At 34.8% G+C, this 21,973-nt stretch overlaps 1 protein-coding gene across 8 annotated transcripts in view; it reads right to left on the reverse strand.

The window, feature by feature from the left end:
* Positions 1-21,973, reverse strand: part of LOC138176559 (utrophin-like) — a 382,659-nt gene that overhangs the window by 77,297 nt on the left and 283,389 nt on the right. For all 8 annotated transcript variants that reach the window (XM_069107338.1, XM_069107343.1, XM_069107341.1 and 5 more), the window contains 8 exons: positions 21,406-21,483; positions 19,670-19,762; positions 18,756-18,928; positions 15,923-16,038; positions 14,713-14,873; positions 6,045-6,251; positions 1,045-1,226; positions 217-367 (listed from right to left, as the gene is read on the reverse strand). In XM_069107338.1, coding sequence (XP_068963439.1) covers positions 217-367; positions 1,045-1,226; positions 6,045-6,251; positions 14,713-14,873; positions 15,923-16,038; positions 18,756-18,928; positions 19,670-19,762; positions 21,406-21,483 — 1,161 coding nt within the window. The remainder of the gene's footprint in view (positions 1-216; positions 368-1,044; positions 1,227-6,044; positions 6,252-14,712; positions 14,874-15,922; positions 16,039-18,755; positions 18,929-19,669; positions 19,763-21,405; positions 21,484-21,973) is intronic.

Below are 21,973 nucleotides of genomic sequence, written 5' to 3' on the forward strand. Positions count from 1 at the left end.
TTTCTTCCTCACAATCCATTCCTTCTTCTGCATATACAAGAAAAGAATAAAGAATGAGAGGATAGAAATGTTCCCTGAAATTTGCCTTCAGTTTCTAAACAAAAGGAGGGCATTTTAGGGACTTTCCACTTAGGACAGAAACCAGTGAATTTTTAGAATGTTAAATGCTGCTTCTCGTATTTGATATGGTACACAAGAAATACTACACAGATTTACTTTATGTTCTTCCAACTGCTTCTTTAAGGACTGTAAATCATCATCCAAGGGGCAAGTTTCCATCTTCTGAATGCGCTCTTCTGTGAGAGTCAGCCAATCAGAGAGTTGTTCCAACTGCTTCTTCTGCAACTCCATGAGTACATCATGCAGCCTGACCACAGAAGAACATAACACAGATTTACTCCCACTGGTTCTTTCATTGTCACAGGAAAAGTGAAACCCAGGCATCAGAAAAGCACAAAATAACACACCCAGTTCTGACTATCTGAAGCAGCACTGAGGATTAAACCTTTGTTCTCTCCATAAACCCAAGTCAATGAAATGCAGGCAAAGAACTGAATTGAGAACCACCCATAATTCATAATAAAATAATTGTTTCATGAATCAGGAATTCCTGTTTATTAAATAGGTGGAAGTTGCTATGAAATGATGCTTGTCCCTTACTATACAAGACATGAGCTAAAATGAAATACACCGAAAAAAAAAAAAAAAGCCCAACTTCAGAACAATTGTTAAATGATCAAATTGACAATAAAACATGCAAATACTATCATACTAAACAATTTTAGTACCTACCAGTAATCTATTTTACTCCAAATTAGTTCCTACGTTACATCTTTTAACAAGGGTTTTATTAATGCGTAAGGAAAAAAATGAAGACTAAAGGAAATTTAATTATGCTTTTTAACAGAAAATAATGAATATTTGGTGACAGGTTTAGTTTTAAATAGCTGGGGTATGTGTATGTGTATATGTATATGGCATGTAGACTACTTTATCCAGGTTAGTCCAAGGAATAAAATCAGAGGCATCCTGACTATAACTTACCGGGACTGCCTATCCATACTTTCTACTCTGAGAGCTTCCCACCGAGAGTTCAAAAGTGTCATTTGTTCCTGAATCTCAAATTCTTCTTCATCTGATAAAGTGCCCTGTGTTATTAGTTGGTTTCCAGCCTGCAGGACACTACCAACACTGCTCTGATGTGCAGTCAACTCCATCATAAATTCCTGGAAAGACAACATTACCAGGCTTTGTGGGTTGTTCTTTCTAAACAAACTTAATAAATTGTTAATGTTTAGACATTAATGCTGCAGAATAATATAATGCCCTCAATGTCCCTTACTACACAAGACATAGGCTAAAATGAAATATACACACATGCACAAATTCAACTTCAAAACATTTTTTTATAAGAAACTGGGGTTTTAAATTTGATTCCTATCTTTATACACAAATATACTGAGAATATAACTTTCACTCAACTATAAATTTATTTATTTATTAATTTTTAAAAATAAATTGGGGTTAAGTAACTTGCTCAAGGTTACACAGCCAGTTATTTCTGGGTGCGGTGCTAAGTATCTGAGCCCAGATTCGATCCCCAGGTCATCCCGACTCTGGGGCCGGTGCTCTTATTCACTGAGCCACCTGGCTGCCCCTAAGCAATTGGGGTTAAGTAACTTGCTCAAGTTTATATGGCCAGGTGTTTCTGGATTGGTGCTAAGTATCTGAGCCCAGATTCAATCCCAGGTCATCCCGACTCTGGGGCCGATGCTCTTACTCACTGTGCTACCTGGACGCTCCAAGAACAATTTTTAAAATGATCAAATTGACAACAAAACAATCAAATACTGTCATACTGAACAATTTTAGCACCCACCAGTAATCTATTTTACTCCAAATTAGTTTCTACATTATATCTTTTAACAAGGGTTTTGTTAATGGGTGAGTAAAAAAATGAAGACTGAAGAAAATTTAATTATGCTTTTCAACAGAAAATACTTTATCTTGTGAATTTCTACGTATTAAGTTTCTTAAAATGGATATTAAAACACTTCTTTTTTTAATTTATTTTAAACTTAAATACACAATAATAAATGAATAAAGCACTGCCATGTGCACAATAGAATGTAAGAGAAGATTGAAAATATACAGCAATAAATTTCCATTTCAAGAAAGCCTATAAAAAAAAAAAGAAAGCCTATGGAATAAATATTACACATTATGTTCCAAGCTATCCATCTTTTCTTTGCTTCTTTGTAAGTTTTCCTGTGTTTTCTGCTGTGCACTTTTTACTTTGTTCTTTTTCAATCCGTTCTGCCCCTCCTACCGTAAGAATTCTACAATTGAACATGGATATATACACACACACACATATACATATATACACACATACATGCATACAAATATACATATACACACAAATACATATATACACATACTTATCCTTATATGTACTTAGATATCTATAATCAAACTCATATGGAGACATATACATTCATATGCATCAATATAAGATCATACTATATTTATTGTCCTCTTCTTCTGAGGGTGAATATCTTCTTCCTTCATAGGTCCAAGTCTTTCCATATTTTTCTAAGTCTACCAACTCATCATTTCCTATACAACAGCAATATTCCAACCTCATACTGTCTAGTTGTTTTAAACAATCTAAAATAATATTAATATGACTGACATGTAGTGAAATTTCCCTATTTTTCTCTTTTGATTAAATCGTAGCTTTAACTTGGTCTGAGATCATGATTACAACCAGTTTTTTTCCTAATAAATTTTACTCGTTATCTTTATTTTATGTTTTTATGTATCTCTTAATTCCTATCCCTTCTGATTCCTCTACTTTACTTCTACCTACTACCTTGCCATCCTATTACTTAACCCACCCACCCCCATTAAAGATTCCTCCCTTATCCTCTCCCACCCACCCAAAAACCCTGCCTTATACTCTCCCTCATCCTTATTCCCTTGGCCTTTTATTTCTTTCTGAATTAAGAAAAGTTTTATGGCCTTCTAGATATATACCTATTGTTCCCTCTTTAACCCATTTCCAATGAGTAGGGGTTCTAGAACTACCAGACCTATTCCCCCACAGAAATCCTGCGTCAGTTCTTCCTCTCACACCTCATTTACATAAGATAATTACTCTTTTTATCTATGCCCCAATCTTTCTTCCAAACTACCCAATTACCAACAATAATCATAGATATACAATTTACACTGCTTCATATAAAAAATAAACAATCTATCCTTATTGAGTACCTTGTAATTATTCTTTGATGTTTACCTTATAATTCTCTTGGATCTTACATGTCAAATTTTCTATTGATTTTGGGTCTTTTTTGCAACAAAATCCTCAAAGTTTGGCAATTCATTGAATATCCATTTTGTTCATTCAGAATTATGCTTAACTTTTCTGGGTATGATATTTTCAACCACACCACCAGTCCCTTTGCCCTTCAATATATAATGTTCCAAAACCTGTGGTCTTTTAGTGTAGCCACTGCTAGGTCTGGTGTGATTCTAATTGTGACTACACCATATTTAAATTATTTTTTTCTTGTTGCTTGTAATATTTTCTCCTTGAACTAGGCATTTCAGAATCTAGCTATGATATTCCTGTAGATTTACTTGTAGGCTATCTATCATGTGGTGATCAGTGGATTTTTTCTATTACTACTTTCCCATCTTATTCTAATGCTTCAGGACATTTTTCTTTAATTATTTCTTGTATTATTGCATCAAGATTCTTTTTTTTTATCATAGCTTTCAGGTGGTACAATTATTCTTGTGCCTTCTCTTCTTAATTTGTTCTCCAGATCAATTGTTTTTCTTATGAGATATTTCATTTTCTCTTGTATTCATTCTTTATATTTTCTTTTGTTATTTCGTAGTCTCTTGTAACTTTGCTGGCTTCCTCCTGCCCATTTCTAATTTTCAAAGAGTTGTTTTCTTCCTTAAGATTCTGGATCTCAGGGGCAGATAGGTGGCACAGTGAGTAAGAGCACCGGCCCTGGAGCCAGGAGAACCCGGGATGAGTTCCAGACTCAGATACTTAACACCCACACAAAAAAACTAGCCGTGTAACCTTGGGCAAGTTACTTAACCCCAATTGCTTAAAAAAAAAAAAAAACATTCTGGATCTCCTCTTCTAGTTGGTTGCTTTCTTTTCATAATCTTGTTTTTCTTAAATTTTTCTTGTTGTTTTTATTTTATTTTTCAACAATCTCTCACATTTGATTTTTAAAGTCTTTTTTAAGTTTCTCTATAAATTCTTTTTGGGCAAGTGGCCATTTGATGTTACTTGTTGGGTTAGGTTTTTTTTTTTTTTTGCTTCAATATCCTCCTCTGAAGATGACTCCTTTGTCTGCTCTTTTTTTTCCCCATGGCAGATTGTTATTGTAATTACCTCTAATCCTGAGGTATGGTGAATGGTGTCTCCAGCCTCAGACCCTCCTTTAGTTCTCCCCTCTGTTCTGGAGCTAAAACCAAGAATTCTGCCTTCCTTTAAGTGCCCACAGCTAGTAGCAGTCCCTTCCCACTGCTTCTGCACCCACTATGTGTGTTCTGATTCCTTCTTGCCCAGGGCCATGTCTCAGCGGCACAGGTGGGCCTGACATCCCTTATCAGGAGAGATTCCCTCAATTCTCCCCTGATCAGACACCCAAACTCCCCACACTGTCGAGGAGGTGAAAATTCCTATGGCTGCAGTCAAGCTACCTCCCAACCCTGGTAGCCCCACATCTTAGTGTTTGCTGTTTCAATGGCACTTGCCTGTAGGTGTTTACATTTCACTGGGACCAAACCTCAGATCTTCTCTGGTTGTCTCAGGAGGACCACTTTTCTGCCCCAACTGTTGTTTATTTGTACCCCTCTATGTTCCTCCAAAGGCACTATTTTGTCCTATCTTTGGATGAAATCTGGAGACCTTGGAATTTTCTGACTGACTCCACCATCTTCCCAGAATCCTCTCATATTAAAACATTTCTTAAGAAAAAAATATATAAATGGATATTTTTCACTGGTCATGTTAAGGAACAATAAGAAATAGCGCTGTACTTAAGGTTAACACCGAACATATAATGATCCTATGAAGTTTATAATATAACCATCCCCACATTCACAAATCAGGAAACTAAGGAAATATGTGGCTAAATTATGTGCCTCAAGTTATACTGCTTCGAAATAGTAGAGCAAACAAATGAACACAGTTTTTATGAGCACAAGTCCTGACTCCTCCAAGTATTGACTCCTTTACCACAAGTTACAACAAATAAATTCATAACATGAGAAATAATACATGAAAACAGGACTGTTTTCAGTTATTTTCATATCTAAAGGACAATGAATGAAATCAATTATCAAAAGTCCACCACACAGAAAAACTATGCAATCATTAAAAAGTTTCTATCACACACACACACAAACACACACACTATTACAATAATAGAAAGGAAACTCTTGCAGGGCAGAACTTTCACTTTTGTCTTGGTATTCCCAGAACTCAGTTAAGTGTCCTGTACACAATGGGGACTTAAAATATTTGTTGTATTAAATTTCTTTTAATTACTTTTCATTTAATTCAGTGCCTGATAACCAGATTCCTATCACAAAACAATTGCTATCTTGGTAAAATTAAGATTTAAGACAAAATTGAATATGGTACTTCCTGCAGCATCGACAAATAAGGAAATCGCATTAAAGAACAAAAAAAAACTTTGAGGCTTCTTCCTTTTAAATAACATACTTTAAGACTAAGAAAGCTGTGCCTTAATTTTCAAACAGTCTTACTACGACCTATACAATTCATAATAAGATTAAAATCCTAAATCCAATTCCAATCCTCAGTTAATCATCCGCCTCAAATTTCATAACAAAGTACAGTTTAAATATCACAAGCCTGAAAATATGCCATGACCTTTCCAAAGAGCATAATTTAGGAAAGAAAACAAACACCACTGAAAAGCCTCTGTAATAAAGTAATGAAAAATGTGCTTGATGATTCCTCATAGTAAAGTACAGGTATTTACTTCATGAGTAGCAAACTGTTCCTTGACTTCCTCAACATCATCAGAAATATCATCTTGCTCTTGAAATGTGTCTTCAGCTGAAAGTAGCCATGTCAGAACTTCTTCCAAAGCTACTTGGTAACTATCAAGGTCCATATCCATTTCTGTGACTGTACTGGGGGTCTCAGCTCTAGAACCTTCATGTACTTCCTCTTCTGCTGCTGCAGCCTATAAAAACAAAAGGGAAATTAACATCTTTGCAAAGAATAGAAAAGGCTTCCTATCACTAAAGATGAAGCCCTTCAATTGACCAATCAATATTTATGATATGCCAACCAAATGTGGAGCCCCATAGTCACTGTCTCCTGACGGTTAGGGAAAAGTGACTAATACATGAGAAATATTCAAGCCAAGAAATGATTAAGAGATTGTATATTACAGACTATTGATGCTACTTAAATACAGAAAAGAAAGGCAATAAGTAAGGTTGAGAAAAATAAGAAAAACATTAATAAAAGAGTTATGTCTAAAATTATATCTTAAAGAAAACAGAGGAACTGGAGAACCAGAGATGTAGAAAGAGGACATTCTGAAGGATCAGGAAGAGAGAGGCCTGACACAGAATGAAATTAGTTTGGCTGGTGTGTTGTGGAAATGAAAATTAGAAGGTACACAGCCTAATGCTTTAAACACTCCATATGCTTCATTTCTGATGGAACTGAATTAAAGTAGTTATAGGATCACATTATAAAATGCCTTGAAAAGCACACAAAGAAATTTAAACATCAGGCCCCAGAGAAGCATTACAAGTTTGATCAATAAAAGGGTGCCATACCCCAAAGAACTCTGTTCTTAAAAAATTACTCCAGATGCAATATGCAGGATTGACAAAAGTAAAGAGAGAATGAAATCAGAGAAAGCAAAAAGAAGAATGCCACAGTCATCCAGCAGTAAAGTAATGTGAGGCTCAAAAAGGCTAATGAAGCTATAATGAGGGCAGAACATGCATGTGCATGCACATACATGCAAACACTCATATATATATACACAGAGAGAGAGAGAGAGAGAGAGAGAGAGAGAGAGAGAGAGAGAGAGAGATACATGAGAAACGTTTTGCAAGAAAACTAAAGAACTCATATACTGGATCTAAGAGAGAAAGGAGAATGATGAATCAAAAATGACTCCAAGGATTCAAGCTTGAATAACTACTAAAAGAACAGCACCGCTACAAACAGGGAGCATATAGGAAAATGCATCTCTATTTTACAAAGGAAGCTAAAATCTAGAGATAGTGAGTAATTTCTTAAAGTTCATTTATGAAGCAGTTTGGTGGTATGCAGTGGGCAGAGCACTGGGTCTGTAGTTGGGAAGACCTGAATTCAAATTCAGCCTCAGATAACTAATCAGCTGTGTGACTCTGGGCAAGTCACAACCTCCATTTGCCCAGGTTTCTGCAACTGTAAAACAGGAACTAATCATAGCACCTACCTCTCTGGGGTTTTGTGAGGATCAAATTAGATAATATTTGTAAAGCACGTAGCACAATGTCTGGAACATGGTAGACTCGACATAAATGTTTATCCCCTTATTTACCTAGTGACAAAGATACATTTGCTTTAAAGTGACTATGAAATAGCCAGACAGAAATAGTATCCTAGGATAGTAATGTAATTCTAAGACTACAACAAGGAAGCAGTGTCCAAAAGGAGGCAGGTCCTGATACCACTGATCCTTCCCTGGTCAACGCTGGATCACGGAGTTCAGTTCTAAGCACTACAATGCCTCCTTTCCCTTTAAATGCTACCTATTATTATTATGTTAGCATGAAACCTACCTTTCTTCAAATTTCCTTTTTAATGTCAAGGATACCCAAAACCATCTTGTCACCCAAATACTTTTTAACTGGGTTATCATTCCCAGATCAAGGAGAAAATATTACAAGTAGCCAGGAAGAAACAATTTGAATACAAAATTGGGGAAATATAATTAGGATAACACAGGATCTGGCAGCTTCTACACTGAAGGATCAGAGGGCTTGGGGTATGATTTCCAGAGGCCAAAGGAGCTGGGATTAAAACCAAGAATCACCTACCCAGCAAAACTGAGTATCATGTTTCAGGGGGAAATATGGTCATTCAGTGGAATACAGGACTTTCAAAGCATTCTTGATGAAAAAACCAGAGTTGAATAGAAAATTTGACATTCAGATACAAGAAGCAAGAGAAGTATGAGAAGGTAAATAGGGAAAAGAAATCATAAGGAATTTATCAAAGTTGAACTTCTTACATTCCTACATGGAAAAATGATAATTGTAACTTATGAAACTTTTCTCAGTATGAGAATAGTTGAAGGGAATAGAAATATGTATATATATATATGAAAATATATATGTGTACATATGTATATGTGTGTATATATACATATGTATGTCTATATAGGAGGGTATATTGGCATATGAATACATATGTGAGTGTGTGTATATATGTCTACAAGTATACATAGACAGAGAGCACAGGACCAATTTAATAGGAAGGGATGATACTTAAAAGGTGAAATTAAGAGGTGAAAGAGGAATATAATGAGTGGAGACGGGGAGAGATAGAATGGGGTAAATTATCTCATATAGAAGAGGCAAGGGAAAACTGTTTTACAATGGAGGGGAAGAACAGGAAGGCAAAAGGGAATGAGTCAAACTTATTCTCAATGAATTTGGCTTAGGGAGGGAACAACATACACACTATATAGGGTATCTCACCCTACAGGAGAGGAGGGGGGAAGGGAATGAGAGGAGGGATGAACGAAAGGAGGGGCAGGCTGGGGGGGAGGAAAGTTGTAAGCACCCACTTTTGAAAAGGGACAGGATCAAAGTAGAGAATAGAACAAGTGGGGGGTGGGATGGGATGGAGGGAAATATAGTCAGTCTTTCACAATGTATCCACTATGAAAATGTTTTGCATAGCTACACGTGTACAACCTGTATTGAATTGCTTATCTTCCCAGAAAGGGTGGGTGACGAGGGAGGTAGGGAAAGAATCTGGAATTCAAAGATGTAAAATCATATGTTTAAAAATATATTATTATTATTATCATTATTTTAAATGTAACTAGGAAATAAGATATACAGGCACTGGGGCATAGAGATCCACCCTGCCCTACTGGAAAGTCAGAGGGGGAATGGGGGAAGATATGGGAGAGAGCAGAATGGGGGAGGGGATATTCAGTGGGATCACTGTTTTGGGGTGGTTGGTAAAGGGAAAATGGGGAGAAAATTTTTAACTCAAAATCTTGTGGAAATGAATGATGTAAACTAAAATTTTTTTTTTAATTTTTAAAAAACAATATGCACCTATTATGATAGATATCAGTGTAATACAGCAGATGCAGCTTAGCTTAATATATTCAAGGTTTGGGGAAAAAAGATTTAATAAGAACCTTGTAAACACCATAGACAAATAAGTATTCAATAACAGTATGATGAAAAAGATTCTTAACTGGCTGTTCTGCAAAGCCAAAAGAATATTGATTAATTAGTTGATGTCACAGAAAACTCACTAACACACTACAAGAATCTTGTACTTGGTCTATTCTAATTTGACATGTTATCCAAGCCTCTGAAGAACACAGGAAAACCGCTCAATATAATGTTGAAAGTAGTAGTAAGGCGGCACGGCAGTCACAGGCCGGGAAGGCGCTGCGCGGCAGACGCAGGCCGGGAAGGCGCTGCGTGGCAGACGCAGGCTGGGAAGGGGCCTGATCAACTCAGAGGGCAAGTCTTCCCACCAACCACAAGGTCCACTACCAGGCCTATCACCAAAGGGCTGGGACTGGAAAGAGCAAGGAAAGAAGCAAATACAGGGGCCCCTGTCCTGGACAGCAAACACTCCCGGGGCTACCACTTCATAGCCCAGAAATTTTTTTAAAAAGCCCCTTTCAGGACCTCCAAAGACAAGGATGACAGAGTGAACCCCACTTGCTCCAAACCCCCCCTCTGACCCTGAAAACATAGTAACCCTTGCCCAGGGCAAAACCCTCTACAGTAAAGGCTTGGGATCCTAGAGGAAGGACGTGACTAGGACCCTGCCTCAAAATGGGTAGAAAGCAGACTACAAAGACAAAGACTCTGGAGTCCTACTATCCTCAGAGGGAGGAACCAACCTCAGAGGGAGACAATGTGGACTCCACACCCAAAGCTGAAACTTCAACAGGGAATGGGTCCCAAGCACAGAAGGCTCTCCTAGATGAGAGCAAAAGGAACTTTGAAAACAAAATGAGAGAGATAGAAGACAAAATGAATAATTCTCTCAAAACGAAAATAGCAGAATTAGAAAAACATTATAATGAGGAAAACATCTCTCTAAAAAGAAAAGTGTGGAAAAGAATCTTTACAACCTATGTCTCTGACAAAGGACTCATTTCTAAAATATACAGAGAATTGAGTCAAATTTATAAGAATACAAGTCATTCCCCAATTGATAAATGGTCAAAGGATATGAACAGGCAGTTTTCAGAAAAAGAAATTAAAGTTATCCATAAGCACATGAAGAAATGCTCTAATTCACTATTGATTAGAGAAATGCAAATCAAAACAACTCTGATGTACCACATCTCACCAGTCAGATTGGCTAAGATGACAAAACAGGAAAATGACAAATGCTGGAGAGGATGTGGGCAAACTGGAACACTAATGCATTGTTGGTGGAGTTGTGAACTGATCCAGCCTTTCTGGAGAGCAATCTGGAATTATGCCCAAAGGGCTATAAATACTTTCATACCCTTTGATACAGCAATATCATTGCTAGGTTTATATCATTCCTAGGGTTATATCTCAAAGAGATCATAGAAATGGGAGAAAGACCCATATGTACAAAAATGTTTATAGCAGCTCTTTTTGTGGTGGCAAAGAATTGGAAATTAAGGGGGGTGCCCATCAATTGGGGAATGGCTGAACAAGTTGTGGTATATGCATGTTATGGAATACTATTGTGCTATAAGAAACGAGGAGCAGGCAGTCTTCATATTTACCTGGAGAGGCTTAAAAGAACTGATGCTGAGTGAGAAGAGTAGAACCTGGAGAAATTTGTACACAATTACAGACACAATGTATGTGTGATGACCAACTTTGATAGACTGGACTCTTCTCAGCAATGCAGTGATATAAGTCAATCCCAAAAGACTCATGATGGAGAGAAAATGTGCATCCAGAGAAAGAACTAGAAAGAACTAAGTTTATATCCAGGTGGAAGCAAAATACCTGATCTTTTTCGTTCTCTTAAAAAAAAAAAAAAGAAAGTAGTAGTAAATACTATTTAAAATCAAATAACTCTTAAAGATCTAACAAGGTGGGATGGGCTGAAACTAATCTGGCATAATTTATTCAAGTCCTGTACTTTGGTTTTTTTTAAAAAATCAATTGATAAAATACATGATGGGAAGTAACTCCAAAATATGTCATTTATCTAAAAAAATCCTCACAAATATGGGACACTAAGTCACTTAAAGATAACCTTAAGTCAACATTATACAATGACTTGGACCACACCTTAAGAAGTGTAGAAGGAAGAGTCAACAAGATGATGAATGGTCTAAAAAGTATGTCAATAGAAGAAGATTTAAGAGATTGTCAAGGATAAACCAAGACAAGATTTGGAGGAGTATGATAAGCTATCTTTGAGTATGTGAAAGGTTGTCAAGAAGAAAAGGAAATAGATTTACTCTTATCTACTGGGAGGAAAAAATAGGTGCAAAAGAAAAGTTATAGGGGATACCTTAGTTTACTATAAGTAAGAAATTCCAATGATTGAAAACATTTAACAAAATATATGGGACCTCCTTGTGAGTTCTCAAAACTCAAATTATTAAAAAAAAAAAAAAAAGAGTGGATGACAACCTGCCAAAATTTCTACAATGTGATCTTTCCAACCAAGAGTCTATGAATTAGAGAACTGGTCAGTCAAAAAATAAGATTAATTTCTACATGGATAAATTCACACAGCAATATAACTAAGAAACGAAAAGGTCTTTATAAATTCTGTTTCATTCTTTAAAAATAAAAAAGATACTCAACTGAAAATAAATAAATGAAACTTGGTGTAGGCTGGGGGTGGGGAGTAACAATATCTCAATATATTCCTTCCAATGGAAGAAAAGAAGTTTCTAATCCTTCAAAATGCCTTTTGATTTCAAAGTCCTTGCAAGATCAGAAAGATAACTATTATTTGGCTCAGAAAGGAAGAGTAAGAGTCAATCAAGATGAGAGACTGGATCTCTATCATATAATAAAAAGTTGCCATCCTAAGCAAGATGAAAGCATTTTATGTTGTTTGAACATTTTACATCAGTTTTTAATTGGCACCTGTAAACTTGGACCCTGCTGAACTAAGAACCCAAATAACCCTGGCACATGGCTAGAGTGGAAGGAAAAAAAAAGCCCTGATATTATCAGAGTGTAATACTCCCAGAGTGAGCACCTGACTGGTTCCTGTATTTTCTTTACTCCGAGATTCCTTTGTTCAAATGAAAATTAAAGGGAAGGAATCAGATCACACCACTCTACTTAAAAGCTCAATGGTAAAAGGAAATTCAATACCTGAAAATGAGCATCACTTCAGACAATAAACACTAGCCTTTTTGGCAGTTCGTGCAAGGAAGCCGCTTTAAAACAAACCAAAATATAAGGAGACAGACAGAATGGAGACCACGTAGGACAGTGAAAATTGTACTGGAATGGGAATCAAGAGAGCTGGGTTTGAGGCTTGCTTCTTCCCTTATGCGACTTTACATACATTATTCAATCTCTTACTGCATCATGTGCACCATTGCCTCTCTAAAATGTCCCTCTCTCACTACAGAGAAAAGGTAGGAAGCCCTGTAATGTGCGGACACTTTGAGCTTCTTGGGGGAAAAAAAAACCACAGGTCAGATTGTGGATATTTTATTGAACTCATTTGAAAATGTTGTCCAGTTGAACAATTCCCTCTGAGTAAACTGATGCTAAAAAAGAGGAGGTAGTAATAGTGATAGTAGGTGGCGTCCAAATAGCCGCAGTATCCGCAGCTGACATTTACATCCTGACTTACAATTTTCAAAGCATTTTAATCATTTATTATTTCATTTTAGCCTTACTACTGGACTATAGGCATTATTATTCCATTTTGGAAATAAGTAGAGTGAAGTTCACAGAAGTAACTTATGCTCATAACAACTAATGTTAGGGTGAACTTTCCCTATATCACATAGCTAGAAACTGTCTACTAGGTATGGGACAGTCTTCCTGACATAAGACGCAGTTCTCTTTTTTAAAATATAGAGTTATACTGCATTACCTTCCAAATAGAGGCCATAAAGCCATAGAGAAAAATCAGTCAATCAGAAAGTATTCATTAATAGCCTACTATGCAGCTGTGTTGGGCAGCAGGATATACATACAAAGAATAATCCCTATTCACGAGTTTGTAATCTAATGGAGGAGATGTGCATATAAAAATATGGAGCATAATTTTCAAGTTAGTAATACAAATATACAAATTAATTGACTTTAAGGTAGCTTGGGAGGGATTACTGTCAGTTGGGGGGAATGAGAAATGACTTGCAAGAAACAAAGATGCAGCTAGAGAAGAATTTTAAAGAGAGGGACTTCAGGAGGTTAAGAGGACATAGCAATCTTCCAAGGAAAGAGATGGAAGATGGAGTGTCCTGAGTGTGAAATTCATAGAGAAGGCCAATTTGGCTGGGCATCAGAAGTCAGGAATCTGGAAAGGTAGTCTGGGACAAGACGTTAAAATGGCTTTAAAAGCTGACAAGAGAAGTTTATATTTTACCCTAGTGGTAGTAGGAAGCCACTAGAATTGGCTGAGTGAATAGAAGAGTCACATGTACTTAAGGAAAGTTATTTCAGCAGCAGCACATAGAATGAACTAGAGTGATGAGACTGGAGGCAAGAAGACCAATTGAGAAACTAGTGCAATAGTCAAATGGAAAGATAATGAGAGTTTGAACTAAGGTGGTAGCTGTGTGAGTAGAGATCTAGGGAGCTGGCATTCTATTACAAAAAAAAAAACCACACCACATATTAGAATAACAGAATATACCATGTTAAATGCAAAAGAGTTCTTTTTAATGGCATACTTGCTTTGGCTTTGTTTTTAATTCTATTATTTTGGAGGGAAAAACTAGAACGCCAAGAAAGAAGCTAAATATTGAAGACTAAGTATGGTAGTAAGGAAAGAGATTGAGCTAGAAGTCTTAGAAAATACCTCTGACACTTCATAGGTATATGAATAATATTTATAATAGTAATAATAAGGATGATGTTGATGATGATAATGACTAGCATTGTTATAGAAGCCTACAAGGTGCCAGGCACTATGTTAAATGCTTTACAATCATTAATTCATTTGATCTTTAAAAACAACTCTGGTAGGAAGATGTCATTATTTTCCCTATTTTACATTTAAAGAAATTGAGAAAGAGTTCAAATGACTTGTTCAGGGTCACACAACTAGTAAGAGTCTGAGGCTAAACTTGAATTCAGATCTTTCTGAAATGCTCTATCCACTGTGCCACCTAGAAAGGAGAAAAAGTTGTCATTTGATAACTCCAAGACTCAATATTCTCATATATATAATAAGGAGAGTTGGACTACACTGACCTTTAAAGTAGCTTACAGATCTATGAATTCCCACACACTTACTTGCACAGTAAATTCTCCTTCTTCACATTCTTTCTTATATCTCCTTGGAAGAGTTTCAACTTCCCGAATGTCTTCCATGGTGACTTGCTGAGGAAGCACCTCAAACAAAGATGTTAAATACATAATTATGGATTTCTTGTCAGGAAGCTGAACAGCAACATCTAAAAATAGAAGGAAATAAGAAATAGCTTAGACTTCTCATGTAAAATATGTGAAAGGAACATATTGGAGTAATCACTCAAAGTTAGAAATAATAATCTACCAGCTTGCACATGAATAGTACCTAGCCAATAGCATATGAAGTTAATAAATTAATTCTTTGAAATACTAGAACTCACTAAATTTCCCTTCTGCATGATATGCAAAACATAAAAAATATTTAATTTTATTTATTCCCCACCCAGAAAATTCTTCAAAAATATCCCTAATCCATGTGCACAGATAACATGACCACATTCACAGTGGCGATATTGGCTGTTGAATGTTGGCTCTTCTAGCAAAAATTTTTGGCAATACTAAACAAAATTAAATGATTGTTACTACATATTACATAGGAAAGTAGTGAATTATAGTATTTCGAAGAAATTATATTTTTAAATTTCAAATTCTATATGTTATTTACACATAGTACATTTTATAAACACACACACCTCACCTCAATATTGTAGCTGAAAAAAAAATAGAGAGCGAATAATAACATCTGCATTTATGATTAAGAAGCTGAAAATAAGCATTAGTCCTAAAGCACCTATTGATTGAAATGTGTGTCATTTCAGTAAATGGCAGGAATAGTTGAAAAATATTTTAAGTAAAAAATCTCTGTGGAAACACATGGTCTTACATTTCAAATTAAACAAAGGTAACTCATATCAAATTATATAGAGAAAGCTGTTTAATCATCACATTTTCCCAAAGGTTAAGGTTTTTTTCCCAGGAGAAGAATAATTACAAATAAGAAATAAATGACCCACTACTACAGTAGATACTTCAACCTTTTTAAGGGTCCTTACATTAGCTAAGAAGAAATATTTTAGCACATTCCTTTTCAAATTGGGCCCACAAGTATGTTTACTGCCAAAGTGATATAAAAAATTTTAACATACTCAAATATATGATGCCTCTCAAAGGAATGGCAATTGTGCCCAATTTTCCAAATTATAAAAATGCCTTAATATGCTTAAAAATTAGAAATTAAAATCTTGTACAGTACCTTCAGGATCTAACAGTTTTTCTATTCCCAGATGCTTTTGAGCCTTGTTAAAAGCATGTTCCAGTCTCTCAACTGGGGACATTTTAGTAACTCTATCCCAGTTAAAGAGATCAGGTCTGAAAAAAACAAGATAAACAAGGTCAACACAAAAGATAATGTAATTATTATTAGAGTATAGTATAAAGTTTGCTTGGGGGGGTCTCATAAATAAACAAAATAATCTGCTTTCTATATCACTATTATCTGTAATCCAAATATCATCAAATATATTACAAATCTTGAATGAGTTATGTATATAACCAATATTTAAACATAATTCTCAAAAAGAAATATATCAGAAAAATTAATTCATTCAAAATTTACTGAGCACACAGACCCTAAGGGAAAAAGTCTGGTCATATCCCTATTGAGTAAATTGCCATTTTGTTTAGCTGCCCAATTATGCGTCTTCATTTCTCTTAATGATCTAATTTTCTGCAGTAATCAACTGTTCCTCCTTCCAACTTCTGTTTACTATACCAATATTCACCTGTAAATCACATTAAAAACCTTGGTGCCAACTTTGACTCTTCTACATAATTTCTCACATCCAATCAGTGGCCACGCTCTATGGAAGTGACTTGCAAAATTTTTTCACACTTAACCCTTCCTCTCTATTGCCACTACCACAGCATTCAATACTGAATTCCAACATCATGCATTTGGATTATTACACATATTAACATGTCTTGTCAGTTCTACTCTCCACCTCCAATTAATCTATTATACTATGGTCATAATTAATTTCTTCCTTCATCAATCTGGGCATGTCATTTTTTAGATCAAATTTCTTTGCGGACCTTATTGCTTACCATGCAAAATTCAGATATCTTCACCTGACATTCAAGACTTTCCACAGTTTACCACTACTATATCTTTCCATCTTCATCTCTAGCTAACCATTTTTCATAAAGGGTATGATAGTTTCTCACATCCATTCTTTTGAGCATGCTGGACCCTATGCCTAGAATAGTCTTCCTTTAACAAAACACTCCACATTTGCTCAATCTCTATTCATATTTTAAAACTCAATTCAAAATATTAGCCTCATCCAAAAAAAAGCCATCTCTGAGTTGTTAATGGACATTCCCTTATTGGAGCCAACGATGCACTGTGCTTTTTTATCTCTTATGCATTTAATTTCTTATTATGGTTATCTGTGAACATACCATTATATCTCCTTCCTAATCTATAACTTTTATTGTGGGGCCAAGTCTTTTCTGAACTTTAATCTCACCTAGAATCTAGCAGAGGGCACTATATAGAGAAGTTAAGTGATTTTGCTTGTATGTCTTTTTTTTTCATGTTCTAAACCTATCTTGAAGTTTCTTCATAAGCAGTAAATATATGGTCATTTATGTGTATATATACATACATAATGAACAAACAATAGTACAAAAGAACTGCAAGAACAGGTTAGGAGGAGGAAGAAGAAAGAAAAGAAATGGCAATTGTTAGAATTGAAATCAATGCACTGGGAGTAAGAAAATCTGGAAATCATTGAGTACATTATTTTTTATTCCAATATAAAGCAGAATGACTTATTAACAACCACTGATTTTTACTTCTGTCCCATAAATGAAACGGGTAATTATTCTTGTAATAAATCTTAAATTTAAATGGATACTTATATTGGTCTTAAATGTTAGATGAAAGTGCTAACTATAAATATGTGATATAATTATGTTTTATCTTTATTTTTCAGTTCTTAGCAAGAAACCTTCCTATCAACAACAAAGCCCACATCAGACCTTATTAAGAGAAACATCAAATATTTTATCACTCTTTTCCCCCATATTTTTCTCTTCTTTGTGCTCACTAATATCACAAGATAACTGAAGTTCATTCTACCTTATAACTAACTGCATTGTTATTATTTACTATAAGACTAAAATAGGTTACTCAGGAAAAAGATGAAAATCAGGAATCTTCCTAAATATCAATTAAACCTGCCACAGCTAAGTACATGATATGCAAGAGAAATAGACAAAATAGTTCAAAGTTATAATATTTGTACAATAATCAAAGTCTAATTTCTTTATTTTGTGTAAACTTTTTCCCTCCAATCAACATAAGGCATACTTGATGGATATGTGTGTAAGTGTATTTCTGTATACACATACGAACAAACAATGGTTCATTTTTACTGTCACTACACAAGAATCACAACCTCGAAACCACTAATTATTTCTATTAGTCTAAAACACTAAAAATTTGCTGACTTTCAAAAAAATTTAAATATATACTACAAATTGTTTAGTATTTCAGAAGGAAATAGATACTTAAATGATGTTATATAACAGAAAACAAATGTCTAAGCCTAAATGCTACTTGATTATCTATGAAAAAAAAAAAGAAAAATTTCTTCAAGGACACTGAAATCCTTTTATTCCCCCTCAAATAGTTTAAAAAAAATTTTTTGTTGAAACTAACAAGCACTATTGTTTATACATAGGACTGACTGGTGTTTAAAGAGTGGGATTAAAGCATGCCAAGCATTTCAACTTTTTTTGTTTAACTCAGAAAGTAGGTGGAAGAAACTATGGAAGTTATATTGTGGCCTTGGCATTTTCTCATGTAAGAAAAATCTCCATTGGTAGTTTTCTTAATTACAATCATTTCAAAAAAAAAACAATATATATATAGCAAAGTAGGAAAACTGGGAAAAGGGGGCTATAATTATCCAAGAAAAATCTATACTTTCATATAGATTTGTCCCATAGGATATCTTAAGTCCTCCTCCAATTCTTTGACTTCATGTTTTTATGATCTAAAACAGAGTAAAATTTCTCACTTGTGTCTATGGAGAAGAGCATTAAAGGCCAAGCCATCAGCCCAACTTGTAGTGAAGTTGAGAACGTTGACCTGACTATAAGGCCTTGTTGACTGCCGAACCCAGCTCAGAAGAATCTTCTCACTGTTGGTCTGCTGTAGGTCTGACATGATATCTTTCATGACATCTTTGACCTATTTAATTAAAAAAGCACCATTGCTAGTCATTTGGAAAAATTCCTTGAATGAAACATGGCACATCCATAAACAAATACCACACAACTCATAAGCATCTTACAGTAACATGTTCTCTTTAAAACCACAGGTATAGCAAAGTAGTCATTAAAAAAAACCATAATAGTTGGTTTTCTGTAAGAGGGAGGGGAGGGATAGGAGAAGGAAGAATGCAGAAAAGAAGGGAGGAAAGAAGGAAGAAAAAAAGAAAGGAGGAAAGGGAACTATTTTGTGATTTTAAAAAATCTGAGATAAAAGAATAAAACCTACATATGCCAAAGAAAAAGAAATAACAATATAAAACAGGGGTTCTTAACTGGGGGTTCAAACTTATGTTTTTAATATTCCATTTTTTTATTTTTAAGAAAAATAAATACTTTAAGTGTATTTAAAATTAATGGTATTTCAATATGATTGGTTTCTTTTTCAATACTATGTATTCAATTTTATAAATTTTTCTAAAAAATTTCTGATAAGGGGTACATAGACTTCACCAAATTACTGCAGGAGTCTAAGACACAAAAAAGGCTAAGAACCTCTAATCCAAAACATGACAAACTTTCATCTATTATTCAAAGATTAGGTACTTTAAAAAAAAATAGAGCAGGAAAAAAGAAAACTTGGGTTTGGAGGTCTTTGGTCTTTTACATTCCTAAAGATAACTATTTTTAGTGGGGAAAAAATGGACCAAAATTTCCCCACCTGCCAGTGCAAGATGATACTCCACAGTAAGCCCAGTGTCAATTTGTGATTTCCATCCACAATATCAGTTCCTCCTATGTTTACCAGTTCTACCTGTAAAAAAAAGTAAATGACCTTATTATGTCAATAAAATATCTTACTTTCTTGGGTATTTTCTCTTTTTTAAATAAATATTTTATTGATTTTCTTAAAAACAATAGTAGCACTTCTCGATGATTCCATCCATTCCTCCTCACATCCAACAAAAGACTCTCTTGTAACAATGATGCACACGTAAACAAAATAACCAACACATCAGAAATGCCTTGATTTTCTGACTGAATAGTATAAGAAAAACTAGAATTCAATAATGTTATTATTGATACACATTTAATACTAGAGACTCCACTAAGGTACTATGGAATACTTAACTTCAGTTCATAGCTGACTCCTAATTCTCAAAGACTTTGTCAAGACAGGTTCTGACAGGTCCTTCCCTCTCCCCAAAGTTGGAGAAACTAAAAATACAGCCCAGCATTGAACTCTGTGCCTCTCATCTAAGGTTAAACTAGGAAAAAATCTAAAAAGTCTCAACACCAGAGGGTTAACCACCAGATGTTGAATATTTATGGCCAAAGAAATTCATCCAACTATTTATGAAAGACTCAGAGCAGTTGCCTCTGCATCATGGCAGCAATGCCCACCAAGAGAAATTATCACTATTTTTACTACTATTAGCAATCAAATGATATATCTTTTAAAATAATTCAGCAAAAATAGAGCAACTTTCTACTTACTTATTAGGGCAAATGACTATATAAGAAGTCATACAAAATAAGCTTAATTTTTCTCATAACTTACAAACACAGGATAATGTGCTTTTTTTTTTAAACAAACAAAACAAAACAAAACATGATAATTATACTTGTAAAGCTACAACAAATTTTTGATTGCACAAAACTAAGGGATGCTTTCTTACATGACAGTGGGCGTGTAGAGTCCTAAACACCCACAAGTCTTGGCTAGTACTATAGTTATTTGAGAACACTGGTGATTCGTTGCATATGCTATTGCAAATAAAAGTCAATAACATTGTCTAAGAGCAATGAAGGTCCAATAAGAGTTCAGTTAGGAAACTTTCTATTTATTTACTTTTAGAATCCCTCAAAGTTTCCTTCTCATTTGAATTTTTTAAATGTATGCATTCATACATATAAATATATATACATGTATACATTTCTGAAATGTATATGCATGTTCATACATACACGTATAAAGTATCTCCTAAGAAGCTGCATTAATAAATGTTACTAGTTTAAGTATATTTATTTAAATACTGATACTTTTATATATCAAATATATTCCTTCTAAAATATATATTTAAACATTACTGCATTGTCTTTATGTGATGTATGAGATATAGGATAGATATATCTTACCAAATTTATAAAACACAATAGATTATAATAAAGACCACAATGTCTGTAATGGAGAACCTCTGATATATTATATATATATTTAACATAGAGAATAGGCCGGAACAACCTGTAGGTCATTCGTTGTAAGTCATACAAAGGATGTTTTCCTCTACATTTTTCACTGACTCTTCATTTTTTTGGCTGAGCACTCACCCAGAATCTCTTGGTGTGAATCAAGACACGCAACAGCCATAAGCGGCCCATGGGCTGCAGGTTGTGCAAGACTGATATAGAACAAGTCACTTATAAAGAAAATTTAAAGTACTATTCCATACTTACGTTGTTCTGATGTAAAACCTGTAGAACTCTGTTGACATTATTTAAAGCATGGACCCTTGTGGAACCACGTTCCTTAGGCTAGAAAATAAAAACAGAAACAAAAATGATGGAGAATTTTCTTCCCACCTAAGGTACAACAAAAGATCTAAATACAATATTAGGAAGACATTTCCATTACAGTAATTTGTTAGGTATTAATCTAAATATACAAGTTATTATATAGTGCATATTAAACTATAATGTTCAATAAATCATTTGGGAAGAAAGTTCCTTTTTAGCAAAGGTGAACTTGCATACAATGTGATTAGGAAGAAATTCTGGTCTTCTCAGGGCTAAGTACCTGTGAACAATATTTGAGAAGGAAACAAAATAAAGGGAAAGATCAAGGCCACAACTAGGAATTCTTGTGCCTAAGGCAAGCAGGACCCAAGGCATAAAACATGCTTTCAGTTAAAATGGAAGACAAGGGAAATAGAACACTGGCCTACTGGAAAAGGAACAGAAACCTAGAGACATTTAAAAAGTCCCCAACTGAGGAGACTACTGTGTGTGTGTGTCAGGGGGGGGG

Source organism: Petaurus breviceps, unplaced genomic scaffold (assembly GCF_028583685.1).
Source record: "Petaurus breviceps papuanus isolate PSGF00001 unplaced genomic scaffold, PetGlider_PUasm1.0 89983, whole genome shotgun sequence".
Classification (NCBI taxonomy): Eukaryota; Metazoa; Chordata; class Mammalia; order Diprotodontia; family Petauridae; genus Petaurus; species Petaurus breviceps.